Source organism: Dromiciops gliroides, chromosome 5 (assembly GCF_019393635.1).
Source record: "Dromiciops gliroides isolate mDroGli1 chromosome 5, mDroGli1.pri, whole genome shotgun sequence".
Taxonomy (NCBI): domain Eukaryota; kingdom Metazoa; phylum Chordata; class Mammalia; order Microbiotheria; family Microbiotheriidae; genus Dromiciops; species Dromiciops gliroides.
In genome coordinates this window covers 38,238,582-38,262,866 of record NC_057865.1, presented here as the reverse complement: position 1 = coordinate 38,262,866, position 24,285 = coordinate 38,238,582, and the positions used below count along the sequence as shown (strand labels likewise).

The following is a 24,285-nucleotide window of genomic DNA, read 5'->3' as shown; positions in this document are numbered from 1 at the left end:
CTTCCTTATTTAGGGTTACTTAAAAAGCAGCATTGAGCACAGCGCATTCTGACCCTCTGTTTCCATCCTATGCTTGGATGTGTTAAGTTTCAAATCCCTTCAAGACTGCTGTATGCTCTCAGAAGTTCAGACTGTCAGAGCTATATTATGTCACTTCTGTTTGTTTTTTTCAATGATCACAGCTTGTTTTGGTCCACTAGACAATACTTGCTCGAAATTTCCTATTCTGGTATTAGGCATAAGAAGTATTTTAGAGTCTTAAAACTAATATCCTGGGGGCAGCTAGGTGGCGCAGTGGATAAAGCACTGGCCCTGGATTCAGGAGTATGTGAGTTCAAATCCGACCTCAGATACTTGACACTTACTAGCTGTGTGACCCTGGGCAAGTCACACAACCCCCATTGCCCTGCAAAAAAACAAACTAGTATCCTGTATAAAATCATATTAAATGTCATATAAACATGCAAGGTTGCAATAACATAGCAAGACTTCGGGTGGGTGGTGAGTTGAGTGTGCAATGCATCTATATCGTTTTTAGTTCTTTTAAATAATTTGGGAGATTAATGCCATTCATTGGTCCTTTTTTTGTATTTGTGATGAAGTTGGGGGGGGAGGAATGTTATACTGTACTGAAGATTACATTGAAATCTCAGCTGACCTGATGTTCTTTATCCACATAAACATCAAGATATTGAGATCAGAAAAGTAATTTTGGACCTGAAATTTTCAAACCGAAACATGCAGCATTTTTTTTCAAATTGTAGCAGGCAAAAAAACTTTTAAAGTCTTAAACCAAGAGTCATGTTACCAGCTGCAGTCATTTTCTCATCTTTCTTTTAAGCTCTAATACCAAAAGGATGCTTCTTTTTTGTCATGAGACAGATCGTTCATTCTTTTCACTCATGCTGACTCTCAATGACCCCCAATGCACCATTGTACTCAAGGTGCTTCTGTCCTCCATAATCTCCTAAAGTCTGTCTGCACTCAGGTTTGCTGCTACATCACACCATCTGTCCATCTCATCGACGTCCCTTTTTCCTTTTGCTTTCAGTCTCTCCCAACATCAGGGTCTTTTCCAGTGAGTCCCGGTTTTTTATTATGTGGCCAAAGTATTTTACCTTTCAGTGAATGGCTAGATTAGTTTCTTTCCGAATTGACTGATTTGATTTCCTTGTCCAAGGGACTCTGAAAAGTCTTTTGCAGCACTCAGCTTTCCTCACAGTCCAACTGTCACAATCATACGTTGCTACTGGAAAAACCACTCGTTTGACTATACAGAGACAGATTACACCCACATAAGTAACTGTAGGCAGTGGTAGGCAGCTAGCACAAGATTATTTATTTAAACATTCCCCTTTGTATTTATTGTCCCGTCAAGGATGTTATATTTCTTAATAATTTTTGTAGCATAGTCAGATGCACTAAACTTGCTTTGTTTCTGTAATTCCAGCTTGGGATAGGAATTAAACTTACTTTGCCCATGAGTAAGAAGATAAGAAGAGGAGGTTAGTTGTGGACTGGGGATAGTGGACAGGGAGATTAAGATAATCACTCAACTGGTATGACTTCTTGTGACAGGCAAGAAACAAGTAAATGAAATAATTCCTTTTGGTGACAGTGTTACTGGATGTGTGACCTCCATAGCTAAGAGTTGGACTTTGTCTTTATTAGTAGCTCTAACAAGGAGAAACTTAGCACAATATGTCCTTAATTAGGACCAGCTTACATAGAAGAAAGAAATTGGACTGAAAGTTGATCCGAGTTCTAATTAACTTGTTTTGTGACCTTGGACAAGTCATTCGACTTCTGGCCTCATTTCCTTATCTATAAAATTGTAGGGTTGAGTGAGATGATTAAATATTGCCTCCCAACTCTGCTGTTCTGGGATTCTATGAAATTGCCATGAGAGAGCAGTGTCAGTCCGTGGTTCTCCCATGCAGGGTTATCTGCCTTCACAAGCTGTAGGCTTAAATTTACTCAATGGAGGGTGATCTGACTTTGTTCCCTGCTTGTAATGGTTCTTGGTCACTTACTTAACAAGCTGTTCCCTAATAGTTTATTCCCCAAGAAGTATTACATACTTGCAAACTAAGTACATTGATCTAATCCTGGCTGTATGATTTAACAAGTTGTTGGATTGCTTCCCTACCTATAAAATGAGGATACTCCCACAAAATCTGTATGTGTGCAGCAGTGGGGACCCGGAGAGTCTAGCCTAAGTCTGTCTGCACTTTTAGCTGGTGCCTCTCATCAGCTTACAGGAGCAAAGCTTTAGAGCTGGCAAAGACACAAAGTTTGTCCCTTCCCTGAACCTCAGTTTTCCCTTTTTAAAAACTGCAAGGGGGGGGGCAGCTAGGTGGCACAGTGGATAGAGCACTGGCCCTGGATTCAGGAAGACCTGAGTTCAAATCTGGCCTCAGACACTTCACTTAACTAGCTGTGTGACCTTGGGCAAGTCACTTAACCTCAGTTGCCTCATCCCCCCCAAAAAAAACTGCAGGGGGAAGAGGGAACATTGGACTTTGTGACTTAAAAAGGCTTTCCCAGCTTAAGTCTGTGACCTCATGAGCACTGACAGTCACAAGGCCTGGCTTGGAGCCCCTCCCTTCCCTGGGCCTCAGTTAACATATCTGTCAGATAAAGAGGTTGGACTGAGTGATGTGAGGAGCCCTCCGGATCTAGATCTTCGGTGCCTGTGTCACTATTCCAGTCTGACATTTCCAGTTCTTCTTTCGGGGGTGCAGAAAGGGAATTTATTTTTCTTTAAAGGTCCATTATTTCCACTAAGGCTCAGATCAGTCACAGCGAACAGTGACAAAGGGACCAAATAGAGCTTGGGTAGAGCAGAGGATAGTGGTGAATGGGGTAGGGTTTCATGAGTACCCCGAGGGCTTATGTGGCTGTGTCCCTCATCAGGCAGTTGACCACGGGATGCTTGGAGACAGGCTAACGAGAAATGAAGAAGAGATGCTTTAGGGTCAGAGAAGAGTGAAACAGCCCGAGCTACTTTCCAACCAAAGACTGTTTTTCATGTTTTCTTCTGAAAAAACACAGCCGCGGGGAGTCAGACAACTGGCCAGGGGCCTATTTCTTTGATCTCTGTTTTGACAATGATTCTGACCAATACCGTGGAATGGACTGCTGCCCACTGCTCCCCAGCCCTGCCCCCTCAATAAAGATAGCCCCAAGTCACACAGCTGGGTTTCAAAGCTAAGCTCCTCCAGCCATTTACAAAACATAGATGAAGCACCTAGTGTTGTTATTGAGTCGTTTTAGCTGTGTTTGACTCTTCATGACCCCCTTTGGGGGTTTTCTTGGCAGAGATACTGGAGTTTTTTCTAGTTTGGATGAAGGGTTGAGATATGGGATGAAAGCTTGAGGGACTGCCGGTTCTAGTGAAGGTTTTGAGGGGCAGGGAAGACTTGGGAATGTTTGAAGGAGGTAGCGAAGGAACAAGGAGGGAGAGACGAAACATCCATGATTGAGGGCAACATCTGGTGGAGGAGAAAGGAGGCACTGGAATCCTGGGCAGATGTACAGGGCTTGGAAGGGCCACCTTGTGAGAGATTGGAGGAAAGGAGGAGGGAAGAATGTGAGATGATGTCAGCGGATTCTGAGAGGGCGAGCCCATTTCTGGTGATGTCTGCTCAGTAAGGTGAGAGGCAAGACCCACAGCCGAGGAGGCAGACGCGCTCTAAAATGGGGAAGGGGAATGGCATCAGTAACCAAACAGGGCCAGAATAGAGCCCTCAAATCCCTAGCATTTTTGTGGTACTCAGAGGTTTGCAAAGAACTTTACAATATGTTCCCTTTGCTCCTCACAGTGATCCAGTGAGACAGGTGCTTTTGTTACCCCATTTTACAGATGATGAAACAGGCTGAGGGAGTCCCTTGTCCAGGATGACCAGCTAGGAAGTATCAGGCCAGTCTTCCTGATTCTCTCCTGCAGTACTACTTACTGTGGGGAGAACCTCCTGGAGGCTGGGTGACAGGAATTCATCCTGGGCCCAGTCAGCACAGTTAGGTTGTTTTCAGCTGATGGAGAAGAGAAGGATAATAGAACTATCCCAGGGCTGAAGTTGAGCAAGAGGTGAGCAGTGAGAGGACAGTGCAGAGGTGAGTTTACTAAGGGGAGAAAATGGGGTTTGAGCAAAGAAGAGCCTAAAACTTGGAGGGACTGGAGACAGTGGTGGGAGGGCTGAGGCAGGAGCAGTGATGGGAGGTTAATGCTGCCTCACTTGTGTTATCGGTTTATCCTGTGCATTCGACGGTAAATGGTTCTGAAGAGCGGGCTTCTTCTGTATTTCTTTGTAGCACCAGACTGGCTTTGAATCCCAGGTCTGACACTGAGGAGGGGAGGACCTTAAAGATGATGTCAGCCAGCCTTCCCACTTGGCCCATGAGAACATTCACTAACGTGCTTTCCTAGGATCTCATGACATGACATTCCAGCATGAAGAGGCTGTGAGGGCTTAGATTCAAGTGATCTTGGAAGGCATCTTAGTCTGACCTTGTCGTAGAGATAAAGAAGCTGAGGCTCAGTGAGATGAGGCGATTGCCCTTAGGTCACGGAGCTTTGAGGACTTTAAATCATGATCTAAATGTGAGCCCCGTGGCGCTTGGTGCCTGGCAGGAGCTGTTCAGACTTGAATTACCGCATGCTGGCTTTGAGCTAGAAAGGCCCTCACAGACGGCTCTCCTGTTAAGGGCGGGACGGGGAGGAGGGGCAGGTGTGGAGACCATCCCGCCCCGCGGCTCCTCACACACGGTGTGGACCAGATGACCGTTAGGTCACTTCCAGTTCTAAAGCTGCATCCTAACGGTGCTGCATCACGTGCATCTTGGAGGCGTCCGGCAGGTCCAACCTGAGCTTTATTCTTTTTCTTATTTGTCATTTTGTGATGAATTATACAAATGACTCAGCCCTACTTTGTTTCTAGCTGGGTGTTAAATGAACCAAGGGAGCCACGTGAGATTTGTGCGTGACCCCCTTGTCTTGATTGGCATGCAATTATAATGATTTTTAAAAAGAACATTTCACTAGACCAGGGGAGGAGCACATGGGAACAGTGCATTACTCTGGGATTCCAGTTTGAAGGAAGCAAATGTAGGATTTAAGATCTTAGCTGAAAGCAAGGATAAGGGGGAGTTGTGTTTACGCAGATTATAATGTTGCTTCTTTGGGCAAATGAATCCTCAAAGGGCATAGATAGCCCCAGGGACTTGAAGGTTGGACCCAAAGTCTTTCTCCTAGAGCTGACGGAGGCTGGCAGCACAGCCCTGTCTCATGACTTGGTTGCTTTTCTTTTTAATAAAAGAGGGATCAGAGTGGTGTGTGGAGGGCAGTAGATCATAGATCACTATCTGTTTGTTTTTGCTGGGCAATGGGGGGTTAAGTGACTTGCCCAGGGTCACACAGCTGGTAAGTGTCTGAGGATTTGAAGTCAGGTACTTCTGAATCCACTGTGCCACCCAGCTGCCCCACTATCTGTTTGTGATGTAAAAAGGGAGGAGGAGGGGCAGCTAGGTGGCGCAGTGGATAGAGTACTGGCCTTGGAGTCGAGTACCTGAGTTCAAATCCAGCCTCAGACACTTAACACTTACTAGCTGTGTGACCTTGGGCAAGTCACTTAACCCCAATTGCCTTGCTAAAAAAAAAGGGGGGGGGGCTCACATTTAGATCATGATTTAAAGTCCTCAAAGCTCCGTGACCTAAGGGCAATTGCCTCATCTCACTGAGCCTCAGCTTCTTTATCTGTACAACGAGAAGGTCAGACTTAAGATGCCTTCCAAGATCACTTGAATCTAAGCCCTCACAGCCTCTTCATGCTGGAACGTCATGTCGTGAGATCCTAGGAAAGCACGTTAGTGAATGTTCTCATGGGCCAAGTGGGAAGGCTGGCTGACATCATCTTTAAGGTCCTCCCCTCCTCAGTGTCAGACCTGGGATTCAAAGCCAGTCTGGTGCTACAAAGAAATACAGAAGAAGCCTGCTCTTCGGAACCATTTACCGTCAAAAAGGGGGGAGGAGGAAGAAGAAAGTGTGCCTCGTTAGGTAAGGCTGTGGTTATGGGACATACAAAGTCAGAGGCTTAGCCACTGTTGTCTTGAGATTTTGTTTTTATTACATTCAAGGTATTAAGACAAGTACAAAATAACTTTGAAATCAGGATACCGTATCAGTCCATAAAAATAGGAAAAATGGAAGGTTTACCAGTGTGAAGAAGTTTACAAACATGACTAGATATTCAAGCTAGGGCAGGAACAGCAACAACAAAAAAACGGAGACCTCATCACATGAAATAGAGACTTTCTGGGATCGCTGAGTGTGACGGGTTTCTCCCCTCTTCCCACCCCCCTGACAAACCAAAGAGGGACAGCTACGGTGTTTTATTAATTTGAAACCACCCAAACCTTAAAGAAAAATAATCCTACACTTACCACTATGAGCATAACTACTAGGCTTCACTGCTTCTATGGGTACTGCCTTTGCCAAGACATGCCTAACTCCCTTGTTCTAGCTTGGAAGGAACAGTGTCTGTAATGTATGCTAGAGCGGAATAACCCTTAAATAATGGCTTTTTTAAAAGAGAAGGAAAAAGTTACAACCCACAGATAAATGAACACTTTTGTCAGTCTAGATACCACGAAGGCCAACTGCTCGGGCACATGCATCTCAGGAAGAACAAACCATGGATCTCCCCCCTCCCCCCACCACCCCTTTGGCTGGAAACACAAGGTCTATGCTACACTGCCTGCTCCCAGCCAACACCCCTCTACAGTAAGTTATCGGGACTCAGGCATTGCCCTGAAGCCCAGTCTCCCCCAGCCCACAAAGTGCTGATCTCCAGGGATCTTGCAAAGAAGCCACTGAAAAAGCTTCTAGGTGGGTGCCCCAGGTTGAGCACCATTTACCTTTTCAGCAGGTCACCTTTCTGGCTAATAGGTGATTAATCAGTCTTAGGCTTGCCTCTGTGACCCAGAGATAACGGATTATCGGAAGGTCATTTTTTTAATGCCTTAAAAACTAAAAGTGATGTTTTAATTACTGTATTTTCAGTTTGTTCATTTAGGAGGCCACCAGCCCCAGATTACTAGATTGGATAAGCTTCATCTTTCAAAACACAAAAAAAGAGGTATAGGAAGAAAAAAAGAGCAAAATGCCCGAATCACCAAGGTTGGGCTTGGTTTCCCAGCTGTATTCTGGGAAGTTGTTATTGCTCCTAACAAGGATATTGGGGGGAGATGTATTTTACAAATGCTGGAGGAATGTGAGGACAGCCTGCCCAGCTCACGGCTTCTCCGCTCCCCCGTGCCTAGCCCCCCCAAGACGTTTGGCTGGGCAGAAAACCAAAGCGGAATGCAGCCCTCTGGGTCACAAATGTCCTTAGTGCAGTTCGGAGTAAATGCTTAAGATTTGGCATAGAGGAAAGAAATATTGGCACAACACTCTGTCCGTAGGTTTAGAGTTTCACATATAAATATTCAGATCTTTGGGCACCGGCCTCCTCGGATCCTTCAGCCAATCGGCACCACTTTTCTGTCGCCGACAATCCCGTCTTTTCCCTTTGGATACTGAAGGGAGAGCTGCTGGATGTCACGGTCCAGGCTTCGGTCTGCAGGGGAAGAGCTGCTGCTGTTGGCACTGCTGTTGGTGCTAACGTTTCTGTTGTTGTTGGCTTTGTCACTCATCTTGTTCTCAGCCCCTTCTGCCCTGTCTCCTGAAGGAATACAGTGAGAGAAAAAGGATTAAAATGCCTCGAAGGCAACATGACTGGTCGGCAGATACAGTGAGTCACTCAGGGGGCCGGTGTCTCCACATGTGTCTACCCTGCAGTACATGGGAAAACAGACTCAAAGTCTGAATGGGACCAGCACCTACCATCAACCCCAAGCAGAACTGAAGGTCAAGGAAGGCAAGGACACAGAAAACTCCCACTCCATATTGCCTAGGTCACAGGTGTGACCTGAATCCAAATCTTCCCGGCTTCAAGGCAGATTCTCCCTCTAAGGGAATGTAGGGTTAGAGGGAAAGGGAGTAATCATTTCTATAGCACCTACGATGTGCCAGGCACTGTGCAAAGCACTTTAAAAATACCTCATTGGGTTTTACGCAATCGCACATGGATAACCTCTATCTGATTGCTTACCATCTCAAGGAAAGGGGAGGGAGGGATAGAATTTGGAACTTAAAACTTTAAATGAAAAATATTTTAAAATGGCGGCGGGGGGGGGCGTGTTTTATAAATATTGTGTTAGATCTTCACAACAATTCTGTCAGTTGGGTGCTGTTATAATTCCCATTTTAAGGTTAAGTGACTTGCCCAAGGTCACAGCTCATAAATGTCCGAGGCTGGATTTCAACTTGGGTCTTCCTGACTCCAAATTTTGCACTCTTGGGGCTTGCTTAAAATAAATGCAGTTGTGTGGCACCCGGAAGCAAAAGGAAAAAAAATGATATTTGCAAAAAGTAGTCTCCCCCGCCCCGTTTGAGTCATGTGAACATGGGAAGGGACTTGATCCACCAATGGCTCTTCTAGGACTGCAGCCCACTCAGTGCAAGAGTGAGAAGAGAAAAGGTTTTGCCCCTTACCTCTTTCCACTTCACATTCTGGGGATGAAGCCCCACTGCATTCACTCCGAGGACCCAGCACAGGAAACATGATCCCAAACTCTGAGAGAGACATGGGGCTGGGCAGATCGAGGCTGCCGGGCCTCATGACGAGAGAGAATGGGCTCGGGAGCTCATAAGGACTCGTCGGCCCCGAACTGAAGCTGGACACAGACTGCGTTTCCGAATCCTCTTCCGACACAAAGCTGCTGCAGTTGTCATCCTCAAATGCCTCCGAGGCCACTGCAGCGTTGGAGAGAACACAAGTCTCGCTGGGTCTGCTGCACGACAAGCCGTCTCTTACAGTCCGCTTGGGGGGGCAGGCAGACAGGCTTACAGGAACTAATGCCCCTCGAGGCTGTACTTTCACCCCCTCGCCCCCCTGTGGGTGACAACAGAAGGAGAGGGGAAAGGAAACCCAGGGACAAGGCCCGCACCAGATGTGAACTACTTCTAACGAACAACCTTCTAACCACAAGATGAGAATCGCTGGGGCAGCTTAAATTGTAAGGGTGCAAAATGCCCTTGGTCATCTTTGAAACCCTTGCACAGAAACCAGTGAGCTAGAGTCTCTTTTCCATGTATTAGTGGAGAATGGCAGCTGCTTGAGCCAAATCTGGGCAGCGAGGAGAAGAAATCCAGCTACAAATCCCAAAACAGTCCAAACTCTGCTCTTTGCATGGGGGCCCTAACACAGTAAGTCAGAGCCTGCCCAGGGCCAGTGGCTTTAGATGGGCAAGGGGTTAGGCCTTTTCCTCCCTTCCATGCCTCTAGGTAACAAATCCAGGCCCAAAAACCCAGCATGAAGTCTCGAGGCCACCTCAAGCTTGGGGATACTCCCCTCCCGCCCTCTGGAAACAGCACAAATTAACCAGACTGCATGGGCTCATACAATCCCAGGCAGAGATGGGGGAGGAGGTCATTTCCAAAGCACTGCTGCTTCCCCTATCACAGCCCCTGGGGCCTAATGTCGTGTTGACCATCTCTGCAATGGCACAATGGGAAGAATGCTGACATTGGAGTCAGGGGCTCGAGGTTAGAGCCCACCTCTGTCACGGGCTCGGTCTCAATCTTTAAATAAGGGGGATCCTGAGAGCACAATCTGCAATACCCCTATTTCCCCCAGGAGGGGCCTTTCCCAAACGTTTATTATCTCTGATCAGCCTCAGTCTTTATCCTAAAGGTGGTTAAAGAACAAGCCTTGGAGGGGCAGCTAGGTGGCGCAGTGGATAGAGCACCGGCCCTGGAGTCAGGAGTACCTGAGTTCAAATCCGGCCTCAGACACATAACACTTACTAGCTGTGTGACCCTGGGCAAGTCACTTAACCCCAATTGCCTCACCAAAAAAAAAAAAAAAAAAGAACAAGCCTTGGCAAAAAGTTGACTGGATCTTTTCTTCCCTTCTACCACTCCACTTCTCCCCTTAATTTTAAGCATGAACAAATGAAAAATAACTTCATTTAACAGCTACCCTGAAAAAGAGGCACTGGTTGTCCCGAGCTGAGAAGGTAAAAGCCTAACCAAGAACAAGAAAAGAAATTTGGGAGGGAGACACTAAGATAACTAAGGGATCATGGAAGGAGTGCTGGACATGGAGTTGAGGAGATGGGTTCAGATCTGGTCTCTGACATCTAGTAGCTGTGGGACCAGGAGTAAGTCGCTCAACCATTCAGAGCCTCCATCTGTACTGTCCCTTGTCAGAGAGGTTCAAATCGAGAGGCATAAAATGTTAGCTATAGTTATTTTTTATAAAGCAGAGATTCTTAACCTGGAGTCTAAACTATTTTTTTTATTTAAGTTTTTATATGTTTTTGATAAAGATTTCAATACAATTAGTTTCCTCTGAGATCCAGTATATTTTATGCATTTAAAAATGTTAATCTGGGAAGGGGTCCATGACCCAAAAAAAGGTTGAGAACCCTTGCAGTACAAAGAACTCCTTAATAGGACTTCGCTTGTGTGCTCTATTACTTGGGGCAGGATGATAGAAGAGAGTGAAAAGGCAAGCCAGCTCAGGGACAGCTCCCAAAGGAAGGAGAGGAAAGACTGTCATGGAGCCAGACCCAAGAGCCCTTGTCTCCTAATGGGACAAGCAAGTTTTCCTTTCTTCCTTCCTTTGCCAGATGTTTATTTTGTTACTTCAGTACATGCTGCCCCCCCCCCAGCTGCCTGGGTTGGGATCTCCCCCTTTCTCCACAAAACATAACTTTCCCCCACTTACCCTCTGAGCTGCCCACTCACCTGAAGCTGAGTCAAACTCTGTCTTGTTCCTGGAGAGCTCCTCCGCAGACACACTGTTGCCTTCAGCCCCCACCCCACAGCCCCGGGGACCCATGGCACTGGACCGTCTCCTCTCATGGATCTCATCAGAAATCATCTCCAGGTTCTTGAGCGCTGTCTTGTACTCGCCTTTAGCCAGAGACAGTTTGGCCTGCAGATCATCCACAATCTTCTTCAGTTGCTGAGGAACGGAAGGAGGGAAGGATGCTCACTGAGACAAATGACCACCAACCCAACTCATTGAGAACAGATCGATAAAGCTACTCCTTTGTGCCGTTCTTAGTGCTGAAGACCCCAAAATAGAATCAAGACTAGCCCCTGCCCCATGGGAGCTTATGTTCCACTGGGCTGTGGCTTTCCTTAGGAAAAACTCAGAACACTTTCCTGTCCATCACCTACCTGGAGAGTTGTTTTATAGAGCTTTTCAAACGCAAATCGAGGACCTTGGCCCTGATCCCCAACTTTTCCAGTCTCCTGGCCCTGTGCTGGGAATATGCTCCTCTTCATCTCTGCCTCTTGGATCTCAAGTGCCAGACCCTATAAGACCCCTGTTCTATTTCCTCCCCACCCCAACGCCTCAGTATCTATCCTGTTCAATGTTTTGTATTTGTGTACTGTTTGCTGAATGTATTAGATGTGGAATAAACCATCATCCGACTCTTCATTAGATGACATCAGCCAGAACTCTCCCCCAATACCTACTGAGAGGCTGGCAAAGTACAGCCTTAAACACTAGAGAATTGTGAGGCATGGCAGAAAGGAAGCCCACCCTGGAGCCCCAAGGCACCAGCCTCTAGAGAGACACTAAATAGCATCTTCAGAGAGGTCTCAGAAATTGCCCAGGATCCCCAGAGACTCTCCTGAGCTGCTTTATCCCCCTCCCCTCCCCCAGGACAGCAGACACAACAGAAGCTTGTCACAGCAACAGAGAAAGGATGGCGAGCCACACGTACCTCGAGCTGTACATAGTACTTTGCCTTGAGTTCATAATAAGGTCTGCAGAAAACAGAAGGAAAGGGAGAGTCATTACCATGACCGTAGTAAGGGGCATCACAGGGAGTGATGGCTGAGGCTCGTCAGGCAGCCTTTGGTTCCAGGGCATGAGCCCAGAACCTCTCGATAATCTAGTGAAATCACCTCCCTCCCCTCCACACCCACCTTGGCCCCCCTGACCAAGAGCGAGGCCACACACCCTGTAACCTCAGGTTTACCTTCCTGGCCAGGGTCAGTATTTTTCAAGACACAACCCTGATCCATAGTCAAGAAAGACACCAGAACAAAGACAAACCCCTTTGGGGGGGGGGGGAATTGAACCAGGAGGGCAAACAAGGCCAAAGATGGGGCAGGATGGGGGGTTAAGGTGGTGCGGGATGCACCCCTTTCACATGCTTTCCGTTAGGAAACCAACTGAGTACTTTGGAGCAATGACTGCCAAACCTAGAGTGGGATCTTGGAAAGGAAGCTTCACGTAGAATTCACTGTGCTTCCTTCAGGGACAGACACCAGATACCTTGGCCAACAGCCCACCCAGTGTTGCAGATCTTTTGGGGGAATAGAGCATTTAGAGAAGCAAGCAAAAACCATCACCTGCCTCACCAGGGCTACCATAATGCTATGTGTGTCACCTGGATTCCTGATCAGGCACACAGGACTATCTACCTTAAGAGCTTCAGTCTCCAGCAGTCACCAAGACAAATGTTTTATTCAAGGGTTTTCCTTGTCTTAAAAACCAGGCATCCTTCATGTTCTTGCCTCATAGAAACTGAATGAGAGGTTACTGACTCTCGCTTTGTTTTGTTCTGAAAACTGCAGAACTCAAGGGGAGAGAGAGAAGTGCCTGAAGTGTGTAACAAAAGAGACAGTCCCATCTTGAGAGACGATAGCTTCCACACTGGAGTGATGTGTTTCCATCCCATCCCTGGTTCAAGAGGTTCATTCATGATTCAAACCCTATACATGAACCACCCAAAGGATACCCATGGGCTCACTGTAGATCTCATTAAATACTGATTGAATGAAAAATAAATTCTCCTTTGAGAAATCCATTGCTGCCAGAAAGGAAGTGACATCTGAGCAGCGTGACCTGGGATATGGCAAGGCAGATGACCTCCCAAAGGTATCTGTTCATAATGAAAATGAACTTCATGCCTCTCATGCACCAGAAGTCCTAGTACTGTGGAGAGCATTTGAACTTGGACCCAGAGGCTGCACACACACTGACTAGCAGTGCCTACCTCCCCAGCACTGCTTCCATTTCTGCCTGCTTCACCACACCCCACCTCGGGGGAGACCCCAGGCACTGGCCTCTGCTCCTGGGGCAGACTTACTTGGACTTGTTGATGGCCCTCTTGAGTTTCTTTTCCAGCTGCCTCATGCGACCCATGGCTGCATTGTACTTCGCTGCCGTCTCCTTGTGCACCAGCTCACTTCTTGTCTTGGTCTGCTCAGCCTCCATGACCTTCAGAGGACAGACAGGGTTTCAGTTCCCAAGGCCCTAAGGTTGTCTGCCCAGTTAGAATGCTCTTTTCCACAGCAGTCTAATTCCAGACCAGTGGGCAGATTTTTTTTTAATCTAGCTTCCCCAAAAAAGGGTTTGTTTTTTTTTCTCCTTTCCTCCTTATCAGCCTTTGAAAGTGCCTGGTCAAGATACACTGGAGCATGAAAAAACACCAATAAAGTAGGAACTCCCTTTTAGAGGTAGAGTTGGTTCCGAGGCAGGGACTAGAACAAGAACACATGGGAAACCCTCAGACCTCCTTGGAGCTAAATGTTTTAACCTCTTCTCTCCCCCCTGCCCCAGACATCCTTCTACACACTCAAGCAGGCACACTCTTTATCAGCTGCCTTGGATGGCTTGTCCACTGTCCAGGTAAAGTACTACTATGAACAGTCAAAAGTCCAGCAAGAGGAGAGAATACCTGCATGGTCCAAAACCAACTTCTTCTGAACTTCGTGGAGGGGATGCTGGAGTGGGAGTCAAGAAGACCTGGATTTGAATTACCAGGTTCTAGTTATTTATCCTCTCTCTAAGCCTCAGTTTCCTAATGTGTAAAATGTGTTTGACAACACCTATTGAACATCCACCACATGGGTCTCTTGTGTCATATGAGATAATGTATTTTTAAAGCTTTGAGAATATCAAAGTGTTATACATACCCATCTATTCATGACAGTATCATCACCACAATATAACTTTCCTGATGTCTCTAGCTACTAGTGGCCTCATTTATTTATTTAAAGTTTTGAGTTCCAAATTCTATCCCTCTCTCATTCCTTCCCTCCCACCCCCCAAGGTTGCAAGCAATCCATATAGGTTATACATGTGCAGTTATGTAAGACGTTACCATATTAGTCATTTCTTATTTATTTGTTTAAAATACTAGTGTTCTCAAAACTAAGGCAGCTAAGTGACTCAATGAACAGATCAATGGCCTTGGACTAAGGAAGACCCGAGTTGAAATCTGGCCTCAGACACTAGTTATGTGATCTTGGGAAAACCACTTAGTCTCTGTTTGCCTCCATTTCCTCATGTGTAAAATTCGGATATGTCCCTTGAAGGGTTGTTGTAAGGATACTATGAGATGATATTATTAAAACCCGGTATAAAAACTATTATTACTATGTGTTTGGCATTCTTTCTCTACCTAACATAATATATTCCAAAAGTCTCGGCGCAGTTTTAAGCTTCAATAACTTAAAACATTTGGGACACCCTCTAGATGTGAACCACCTCCCTCCACAAGCAGGTCAGCTCTTTGACAACCAAGGACTATTTCCCTTTTGTCTTTGCATTTCAGTGCCTTGACATTGGGATCTAAGTTGACAAGCCTGTTGATACAAGCTCATCAGCTCACAGTGCAGCCCGCATCGGTCAAGAACCAGGAGTTACAAGTCAGAAAACAGTGTAATTCGATGACCTCAAACTGACCCCTGTAGCTTATTCCTGTCTAGAAAAATATTCAAGGAAGTGTTTTCCCTTTAAAATGCATCCTAGCTTTCTCCTATCCCAATACAGAAAAACTCATCTTTTCCTTTAACCAGGGTCAAAATGTAATTTGTCTCAGACCCCACTGGCAGTGCCTGATGAGGCTTCTGGAGCCCTTCTCAGAATGTTTTCCTATGCACAAAATAAAATACGTAGGATTATAGAGGAATTCAGTTATGTTGAAATAGTTATCAAAAACTTTAAAACAACAATGATGTTAGCTAGCATTTATGTCTGAGGTTTACAAAGCATTTTTTAGATAGCTCATTTTATCCTCACAAGTACCCTTCTCAGAATAACGTTTTATTACTACTGTTATGTTGTTAACCTGAGAGGTGGGTGCTATTATAATGTCTGTTTTACAAATGAGGAAACTAAGGCAGAGGTCGAGTGTCTTGGCTAAAGTCACACGGCTATTAAATATGAGGCAGGATTTGAACTTGGGTCTTGACTGTAGGTCCAGCTAGCACTCTGTCCATTGTGCCGCTCCTATAACAAGGTCCACAGAACCTAGTGCAAGAACCCTTGTAATAAAGCAAGAAAAAACTAACAATTCAACACTTACTAATCTTTGCAAAACCACAGCTTTCCCCCATGTTCCAAAACACATCTCTACCCTCACAAATTGTACTTAAGCACAAAACTACTGAATTTTCCAATCCACAGGTATCCATTAACGTACTTGCAACTTTTTAGCTCTTGCTTATTAGGATGAGACACCTGGCAACAAGCACCATCTATTTGTTCAGAAAATCAGATGTATCCCCATTACCTAGTGCAACCACCAGCATCCCCAACTATGGGTCCTTCAGCATTCATTCCAAATAAAGGAACACTTAGGCTGCCCACCATGAATCCCTCCCCCTTCTCCAGGAAACACATTCCACATTAAGACAGCTCACACTTTTTGGAACGTTTGCCTTTACATAGAACTAAGATCTGCCTTCCCATACCATCCACCTGCTGTCCCTAGGTCTGCCCTCCAGGCCAGGAAAAACAATCCTAATCCCTCTTCCACCTGGCAGTGACCCTTCAGTTACCTGTGGCCAGTTCTCGTGTCCCCCACTCTTACGTCTCTTGTTCTCCAAGCTCAAAGTCACTAGTTCTTTCCAGTGACCCTCAGAAAGCATGTTGTCTCTTTCACGTGGCTGTCGGTTTTATTGAGGGAATTGTGTAGTATTCCAGCGCTCGGTGTGAACAGAAGCATCAATCTAATGCCATATGCTACTGTGTCATCATGGAGGAGTTGGAGCCTGCAGCTCTGATCTGCTGAAAAATCTGGCTGTGGTCTGTGTAAATGTGCTTATGGAAGTGCTCAGAAGAGGAAAAAATGGCCTTGTCCTCACCACATTTGAAATTAAGCTTTTCAGGCTGGTTCTCAAAGGCAAAGGACGCCATGACTGCAGGGTCTTGGCCCCGATCTTTCTGGCTCAGGATTTAGTTTTACCAATGGGGGAAAGGAAGGGAACAAGCTAACAATGAAAACATGGAATGGGCTGCCTCCAGCAGAGGCGAGATGGAATTTGTTTTTCTGTCTTTCTCTCTTGGATTTTGTTAGTAATATGCAGAAAAGCAGAACATTTTTGTAAACATTTAGTTTGCATCTGGTTCCTTTGAGAAAACCATTAATTTCCATTAGTGTTTTTCACTGACTCACTAGGGTTTTCTAGGTAAATCTTCACACATTTCAGTATTCCATGAGTCTGTTCTCAGTGTGGCCTCCCTCCAGCCATGCAAATCGAAACCCAGTCATGTCTGCCTATCCTGTCTCATTCTTGTCAATCAATTAAATGAACTGATTAAGTGCCTGAGCACTGAGTTATGACCATGTCCATTTTCCAATCCACCCAACATGCTGGGAGCCTTCTGGGTCTTTTAATATCATGGATGGACACTCAAGGAGCATGCCAGCTGTCCACCAAGTCATCCATTTTTGTATTGGACAGGCCCACAGCTCTTTTCCCTTTTCCACGTCTTTCACACTTCTCCATTATTTCCCTTCTGCAATGTGCAGCCCTTGTGGGTTTGCTGTTGACTACAGATCATAGTTTGGGCAATGGTCATTCTTCATCCCCTTGGTTTTTCTTGGATGGGGAAGGCGCTGAAATAGCTCCTTTAATCAGTACCATGTAATCTGCAAAGAGAAGCATTTACCACCATCTATATAAGCACTCCTCTTCCATTTTACAAATCCTGCATAACAGTGGTGAACACTGTTGTTGGATATGCAGCATCTCCCTGCATATTACTAATCAGAAGACTGGCATACAAGGGCACCTCTGATGTTACATCTTTCAGGGAATCTTGTATGATTTTGACATATGCAGAAGAAACACCTTGTTGGAAGAAAGTCTTTACAGCTGCATTTGGCTTTTCTTTTTTTAATCGAAGTCAGTAAAAGGCACAATGGGTTCTTGTAGTCTTATGTACCTGTCAATCAATTACGCGACTCCCAAGATGCGGCTGCCACAGGATATATTTATGAAAAACTGCCAGTCCCCTAATCCTAGTTTACTATGTGTCCCCTGTTCATCTGCAAATGGAAGTAATTTTGTCTCCTCTGGATAAAAGAATACTCTCTTCCTTCCTCATCTCAGCTTCTTGGTTCACAGCTCAAATCATACCTTCTTTCTGCAGAAGGCTTTTCCCAGTCTCTCCCCACTGCTGTTGTCTTCCAAAATCACCACCTGTCATTCACACCATATAGATCTTACATACACAAGGTTGTTGCATTATTTCTCCCCCAGTGAAAAGGGAGCTCCTTGAGGGCAGGGACCTGTCTTTACCTTTTTTTTTTTTTTTGGTGGGGCAGTGAGGATTAAATGACTTGCCCAGGGTCACACAAGTAAGTGTCAAGTGTCTGAGGTCAAATTTGAACTCAGGTCCTCCTGAATCCAGGGCCGGTGCTTTACCCACTGCACTGCCTAGCTGCCCCCTTTGCCTTTCTTTGTTTAGCACAGGGCCTGATCAATGTCTACTGCCCTGACTTGACTCCTTTAATTTTTGGTTCTTTTCTTGCCACAGGCACTTCCTGTACTGTGTCAAGTCATAGTAGAGAGAGGGTTCAAGCACTCAGTGTTCCCCCATTACAAATGCTCAAGTAGTGGCTGGCTAGACGACACCAGCAAATATCTATGGAGGGCCATGGGGTACTCTGCTGGGCTTAGAGGGACAAAACCAAATTAGTGCCTGCCCTCAAAGAACTAACATTCACCCAGTGGGAGGTGATGTACTCAGATAAGTGCTATTTGTTGGGGCTATTGCATAAGGGCAAAGTCGCTTCTAACTGAGATTCCGTAACTTAAAGTGAAGCCCATACCTGAAACTCCCTCCTGGTGGATAAACTGAGCTAGCTAGATGGTGTAGTGGATACAATGTCAGACTCAATCAGAAAGGAAAGAAAGGAATAAGCATTCTAAATAGTGCCTACTATTAGCCAGTCACTGCGATAAGGACTTTATAAATAATTATCTCTTAATCCTCACAACAGCCCTGGGAAGTAGGTGCTGTTATCCCCATTTTGCAGTTGAGGAAACTGAGGCAAAGAGGTGAAGTTGCTTGCCCTGGAAGGCCAGGGAGTCCTGAGTTCAAATCCAGCTTCAGACACTTACTAGCTGTGTGACCCTGGGCAAGTCACTTAACCCTCTTTGCCTCTTCTGTAAAACAGGGTACTTTATTAATAGTGTCTACTTCACAAGACTGTTGTTAAGTAATATATGTACAGCACTTCACAAACCTTACAGTACTAACCAAATGCCAGCTATTATTATAAACCAAGAACAGTCATTTATTAGCTCTTTTGTCCTTTCCCTAAAGAAAATGTTCAGAGCAGAAAAGTAAACATGAGTTTAAGACCCCCCAGTTTTTAGCTCTCATTTCTCACTAGACGGAATAAGAAAACATGGGTTCAGATTCAAGTCTGCCACTATTTGTTCTAGGCTATTGAACCTCTCTGGGCCTCCATCTCCTGCTCCGTGTGAGTGACCATGATAAGTGACGTTTACACAAACCCTGAAGTTTATGCTTTATGGAGATTATCTCATTTGGGCATCATAACACTGTGAGGCAGGTTCTGTTACTATTATTCATCCCATTAGTATGGGTGACTAAATCAAGGTTTGGAGCTGTGGAGCCAAAGCTAATAATAACGGAACTCTAAGGCTTAAGGTCAAATCTGGCCTTGACACCTACTGTGTTACCACAGGCAATTCACTTGACCCTGTTTGCCTCAGTTTCCTCATCTGTAAAGTGAACTGGAGAAGGAAATGGCAAAACACTCCAGTATTTCTGCCAAGAAAACACCACATGGGGTCATGGAGAGTTGGACATGACTGAACTATATCTTATTTGATCCTCACAATAACCATATGAGATAGGGGCTCACTTTATCCTATTTTTACAGAGGAGGAAACTGAGGCAGGGAGAGGTTAACCAATTTGCTCAGGGTAATGGCTAGTAACTGCCTGAGGCAGGAGTAGAACTCAGCTATTCCTCACTCCATCCAATTCACCACCTGGCTGCTTTGATAATAAGCATCTGAGACAAGATTTGAACCTAGGTCTTCCTAACTCCACATCTAACACTCTGCCTCTCACAGGAATCGTTGGAAAATTCATTAGATTGTAATGTAATCTAATCTAATCATTCGATTTGGGGCAGGCTATGCTCTGGTTTCACCAAAAGGGTTACACAAAACTTGGCCCATGGAGGAGAAGAAGGGGTTTGACAGATGAGCCAACTCAGAGATTTCTCTGGGGTAGCCAAGAGGAAGTTAGATCATTCTTTAGGAACTCCCTGGGGACAATTTCAGGAAGACACCATTGAAAACCTGTGGGGAAAGAAAGGCTCACTTCCCCCGCAGCTGAGCCGCTTCCCCCTGCTCATGGCTGTAGCTAACCACAGCCCTGCCCCTGCCCCTTCCAATGCAGAGCTATGTGGCCCAGGCCTCTACCAAGTCTCTGACTGGGCCAGTCACGCTGCGAAGGCCCCTGCTCCCGAGACAAGTGCACTTCCTTGCTTTGAGTTCTGTATTGTGCTTATGTGAGCACATCACCTCTCTCAGTCCCTGAGGGCAGCGACTGTTTCATATTTACTGCAGATTCATGTTTCAGTGTTTATTGACTCACTCTGTCTCTACTATCAAGCAATCAACAAACATTTATTAAGCACCTACTACATGCCGGGCACTGTGCTAAACAGGGGATACAAAAGGAGACAGAAGGCAGCCCTTGTCCTCAAGGAGCTTACTGTCCAGTGGAGGAGACACTGTAGACAGCAATGGACAGACAAGCTCCATACAGGATAAATAGGAAATGATGAAGAGCAGGGAGGCGCTAGAATTGAGGGCTTGGGAAAGGCTTCTCATAGAAGGTGGGGTTTTAGTTGGGACTTTAGCACCCAGAAGAGGACAGGCACACAGTAGGTATTTAATAAATGCTTGCTGATTAACTGATTATTCCAAAGTCCACTGAATGAAGTCTAAGGAAGTTGAGTTGGAGAGAGGTTAAGGGACTTGCTCCAGCGGTGTCACAGATGTCTGAGGTAGAACTGGAACAGTCCATGGAAGGTGCCCTGAGGGGAGGGTGTTGGCAGCTAGGGATGCGGGAAAGGTCTCCTGGCATAGATGAGATTCCAACTGAGTCTTGAAGAAAGTCAGAGAAACTAAAGCATGGAGGTGAAGGGGTAGAGGTGAGCACAGAGCTTGGGACAGAGAGACAAACAGTAAGAAAGAGACAGACAAAAACGTGAGGCACCTGGACAGTTACTGTGGTAGAGCACTGGGCCTTAAGTTCAAATCTTGACTCACTTAAGAGCTGTGTGACCTTGAGCAAGTCTTTTAACCGCTGCCTCAGTTTCCCCAAATGAAAAATGGGGATAATAATATCATCTACCTCCCAGGGCTATGAGCTCAAATGAAATAGTCTTTGTAAAGTGCTTAGCACAGTATCTGGCATTATACAAATGTTATTACGGAGAGAAAGAAAAACAGAGAGTCCCTTCCCTTAAGGCACTCAGAATGAGGGTATGCTATAACAAGAGTCTAAGTATGATGCAAAGTAGCCGGTAATGGGGACAGTAAAAGGAGATGTTCTGATAGAAGGCTGTAAGAAAGTGAGGAGGGAAAAATCATTTCCAGGAGGAGGGCCTCAGAGGAAGAAAAGGCTTTCAACAGGGAGAAGGGCATGTGTGTCTCACAGGGAAGGTGGGCTGCACCCATGCACTACGGCAGCACTGGGCAGGCTGAGACTGAGGAACAGCCAGCAGGGTCGCGGATTTAGAACTGGAATGGACCTTAAGAGGTCGTCTAGGTCACTCGCCCCATTCTCCAGAGAACTTGAGTGCTTCGCCTACAGTGACCCAGGGAGTAATGAAAGGGCCCGGTCTCTTGAGACCAAATCAAGCATGGTTTCTACTGTACCACATAGGGTGAAGGAGAAAAAAAAAAATGAAACACCTTAAATGCCAGGGTACAGGCTTCATACTATTTAGTTACATGCGGCAGGGAGGTTACTAACTCTTTTTGTGCTGTTGACCTCTTTGACAGTCAGTCCGGTGAAGCCTAGGGACCCCCCTCTAGAATAACGTTTGGTTTTTAATTATAGTATAAAATACATAGAATCAAAAGGAAACCAATGATGTTGAAATTTTCTTAGCAAAATTTTTTGTGTGTGTGTTTTTTTTTTAGTGAGGCAATTGGGGTTAAGTGACTTGCCCAGGGTCACACAGCTAGTAAGTGTTAAGTGTCTGATGCCGGATTTGAACTCAGGTACTCCTGACTCCAGGGCCGGTGCTCTATCCACTGCACCACCTAGCAAAATATTAAAAAAAAAAAATGTTCATGGGCTCTAAATTTAAAAACCCCTGAATCAGAGGGAGGGGCAAGGAAACTAGTTAGCTTATTACAATAGTTCAGCCCACTGAAGGTTTTAGATCACACCTGGAAAAAGATCTGGTCGTTCCCAATGGACCTTGAGCTAGATGCAATTCAACAGTGAGAAATGGCAGCCCAAAGGACTAATGCAAGGCCTTGCATGGCATCCAGAATAGGAGAGGGGATGGCACTGCTGGTCACTGCCACAGGCACCGACTAGAAGGGCCCTCAGGGCCCTCAAGATCATGCTGTCAGAGGACCCCAAGGAGGAGGAGGGATGCTTAGGCTGAAGAAGGAATGCTTGGGAAGGAGGGACGGGATGGCCAACTTCAAATATCTGAAAAGCTGTCATACGGAAGAGCTCTTGGCCTCAGAAGGTGGAATTAGGAGCCGTGGTTGGACTCAGCAGAGACCCAGAAGGATGCCCTAGCATATGTGCCTGGTACTGAACGGAGGGAAGCCCAGCTCAGGTATGGGATAGACTAAAGGGGATTCCGTAGGAGACAGGGAGGGTCTCACCAAAAAAGATGCAGCATTTGGTTCCAGGCCCTGTGGGGGAAGAGTCTGCTCTCCTTCGTTGCCTTGGTGACATTTCCTAGGCAGCCAAGGAAATCAGCCTGGTGTCAGGAGTGTGAGGTGGGTGGAGGGGTGGGGAGGAGGAGGAAGCCGTGAGCTTGTTCTCCAGAAGGGAAATGGCCAGACTGGGAAGTGGCTCGGGGTCAGGAACAGGGAGCGCTGGGAGGAAGGATGAAGCACAGCGGGCAGAGGAGTGGGTCAGACACAAGGATAATGATGGAGCCTATTAGATTAACCAGCAGGATGGGCAGAGTGGGGGCGGCCTTGTTTTTAGGTCCAGGGGTCAGAAAGGCCTGGGCTCTGAATCCTGCCTTTGGACACTGATTAGCCATGTGCCCCTACCTGTGCCCCTCAGCAACCCCTCTCTCATCTGCCAGCTCCCGGGCTGGCATTTGGAAGAAGATTCTTCCATTTCAGTGCTGGAGAGGACCCCGAAGGTCCTGGAACAATTAGAACAACACCCTCATCTTACGGATGAAGAGACTAAGGGTCAGAGAAAAACATAGGTCCCAAGGGGCAGGGGTGGGCCTCGTGCTCAGGTCTCCTGACCCTAAATCCAGCCATTCCCCACACTGGTAAAAACACAGCTCGTTCCTGCTCATGTCTCAGAAAAGGGATGAGATGGTCAATAGGAAACGAGTCTGGTATTGGTGCTCCAGAATCCCCAGACTTTCACCCCTGCTCCAATGCATCTCCAGAGCTCATGCCCTCCATCCCCCTGCCTCCAGAGGGATCAAGCTATAAACTGACAAGTATTAAGCTCCTACTATGTGCTCTGGCTTCTCAAAAGTCAGCAAGAAGAGGTACAAATGCACAAAAGTGAATGACCTCTGCTTGGAAGTATATGGAAGGGGGACAGTAGAGGGTGATGGAGTGCAAGAGAATAACCTGCCCCCTCTCTTTCCCTCCCCTCACCTCCTCCCCCCAACATCCACAGAAAGCTGAAGGGGGTCCATCCTTCCGGTTCCCTGCAGGCTTGCCGAAAGCCTCCAGCTGTTGTGGCACACAAGCAGGCCACTGGCCACATCTGGGTACCATCAAAGTAAGCAGTCTCCAGATGTCCCTTCCACAAGGTCTCTTCAAGATTCCAACGATATACAGCCAACAACGTCCATTTATGTCGCACCCTCAGGTTTGCAAAACGCTCTCCGCACCATCTTCCTGAGCTTCCCTGTGACACTGGCCAATACCAAGAAGTCCAGTGTGGCCTTCAAAGCCTGTCCCATCCTTTCCCATCCTCATACCAGGCCCCCCTGCCCACTTCACCACTGCTCCAGTCTTCAATCTGGAGGGATTCAGGGCCTCCAGCTCCTTCAACAAGCATTTATTAAGTGCCTGTTGTGGGCAAGGTATCATTCTGGGCACTGGAGACACGGCCAGAAGCCACAGTCTGGATGAGAGCAAGAGTTGGGGCCCCACAGGCCATGCCAGAACCTTTCTGCAGTGAGGGAGGAGACAGCAGCCCAGATCCTCCCTCCGCACTTCGAGGCCCTCGGCTCTTTTACAGGCTCTGCATCCCAGCATCTCTCCTTAAAGGTAACAGGCCATAGCTCCCAGTGAAGCGGGGCTGGCCAGGGCTCAGGGGTCCATCCTTGGATCAGTTCTCTGCATTCCCCCCTCTCCCACCCCTTCCTCCTCCAATAGGGCAGCCCTGTTCCCTCTGATCTCACAAAGGAAAAGGAGAAAAGGCCTTCTCTTTGGGGCCCCTTTTATCAGCTCAGTCAAGGTCTGTCTGAAGAAACCAGAGAATGCTCAGTCTCCCAGGAAACGGGACAGGCCCCACATAAAGGCCCAGAGTCCAAAGCAGCTTGTTCCTCGTTCCTCTGGGAAAACTGAAAACATTTGAGCTCTGATGGCCGGGAGTCCATCCTGGCTCAGCCTCACTGCCTGTGTGACTTCTGGTAAGGAGCCGAGTCTCTCTGGTCCTTGGTTTTCCTTCCCTGCAAATGAGGTGAGCCCAGA

General features: G+C 46.5%; 1 protein-coding gene across 2 annotated transcripts in view; it reads right to left on the bottom strand.

Moving 5' to 3' along the window:
- Positions 1-6,089: 6,089 nt before the first annotated feature.
- The window catches only part of SH3BP5 (SH3 domain binding protein 5), an 89,560-nt gene continuing 71,364 nt past the window's right edge, over positions 6,090-24,285 (bottom strand). Inside the window, exons 5-9 of one of the 2 annotated variants that reach the window (XM_043966836.1) lie at positions 13,219-13,349; positions 11,845-11,887; positions 10,853-11,072; positions 8,594-8,992; positions 6,090-7,721 (exon numbers count right to left, since the gene is read on the bottom strand). In XM_043966836.1, the coding sequence (XP_043822771.1) occupies positions 7,519-7,721; positions 8,594-8,992; positions 10,853-11,072; positions 11,845-11,887; positions 13,219-13,349 (996 nt within the window). In that variant the 3' untranslated portion in view covers positions 6,090-7,518. The remainder of the gene's footprint in view (positions 7,722-8,593; positions 8,993-10,852; positions 11,073-11,844; positions 11,888-13,218; positions 13,350-24,285) is intronic. The other variant, XM_043966837.1, reaches the window with a different exon arrangement.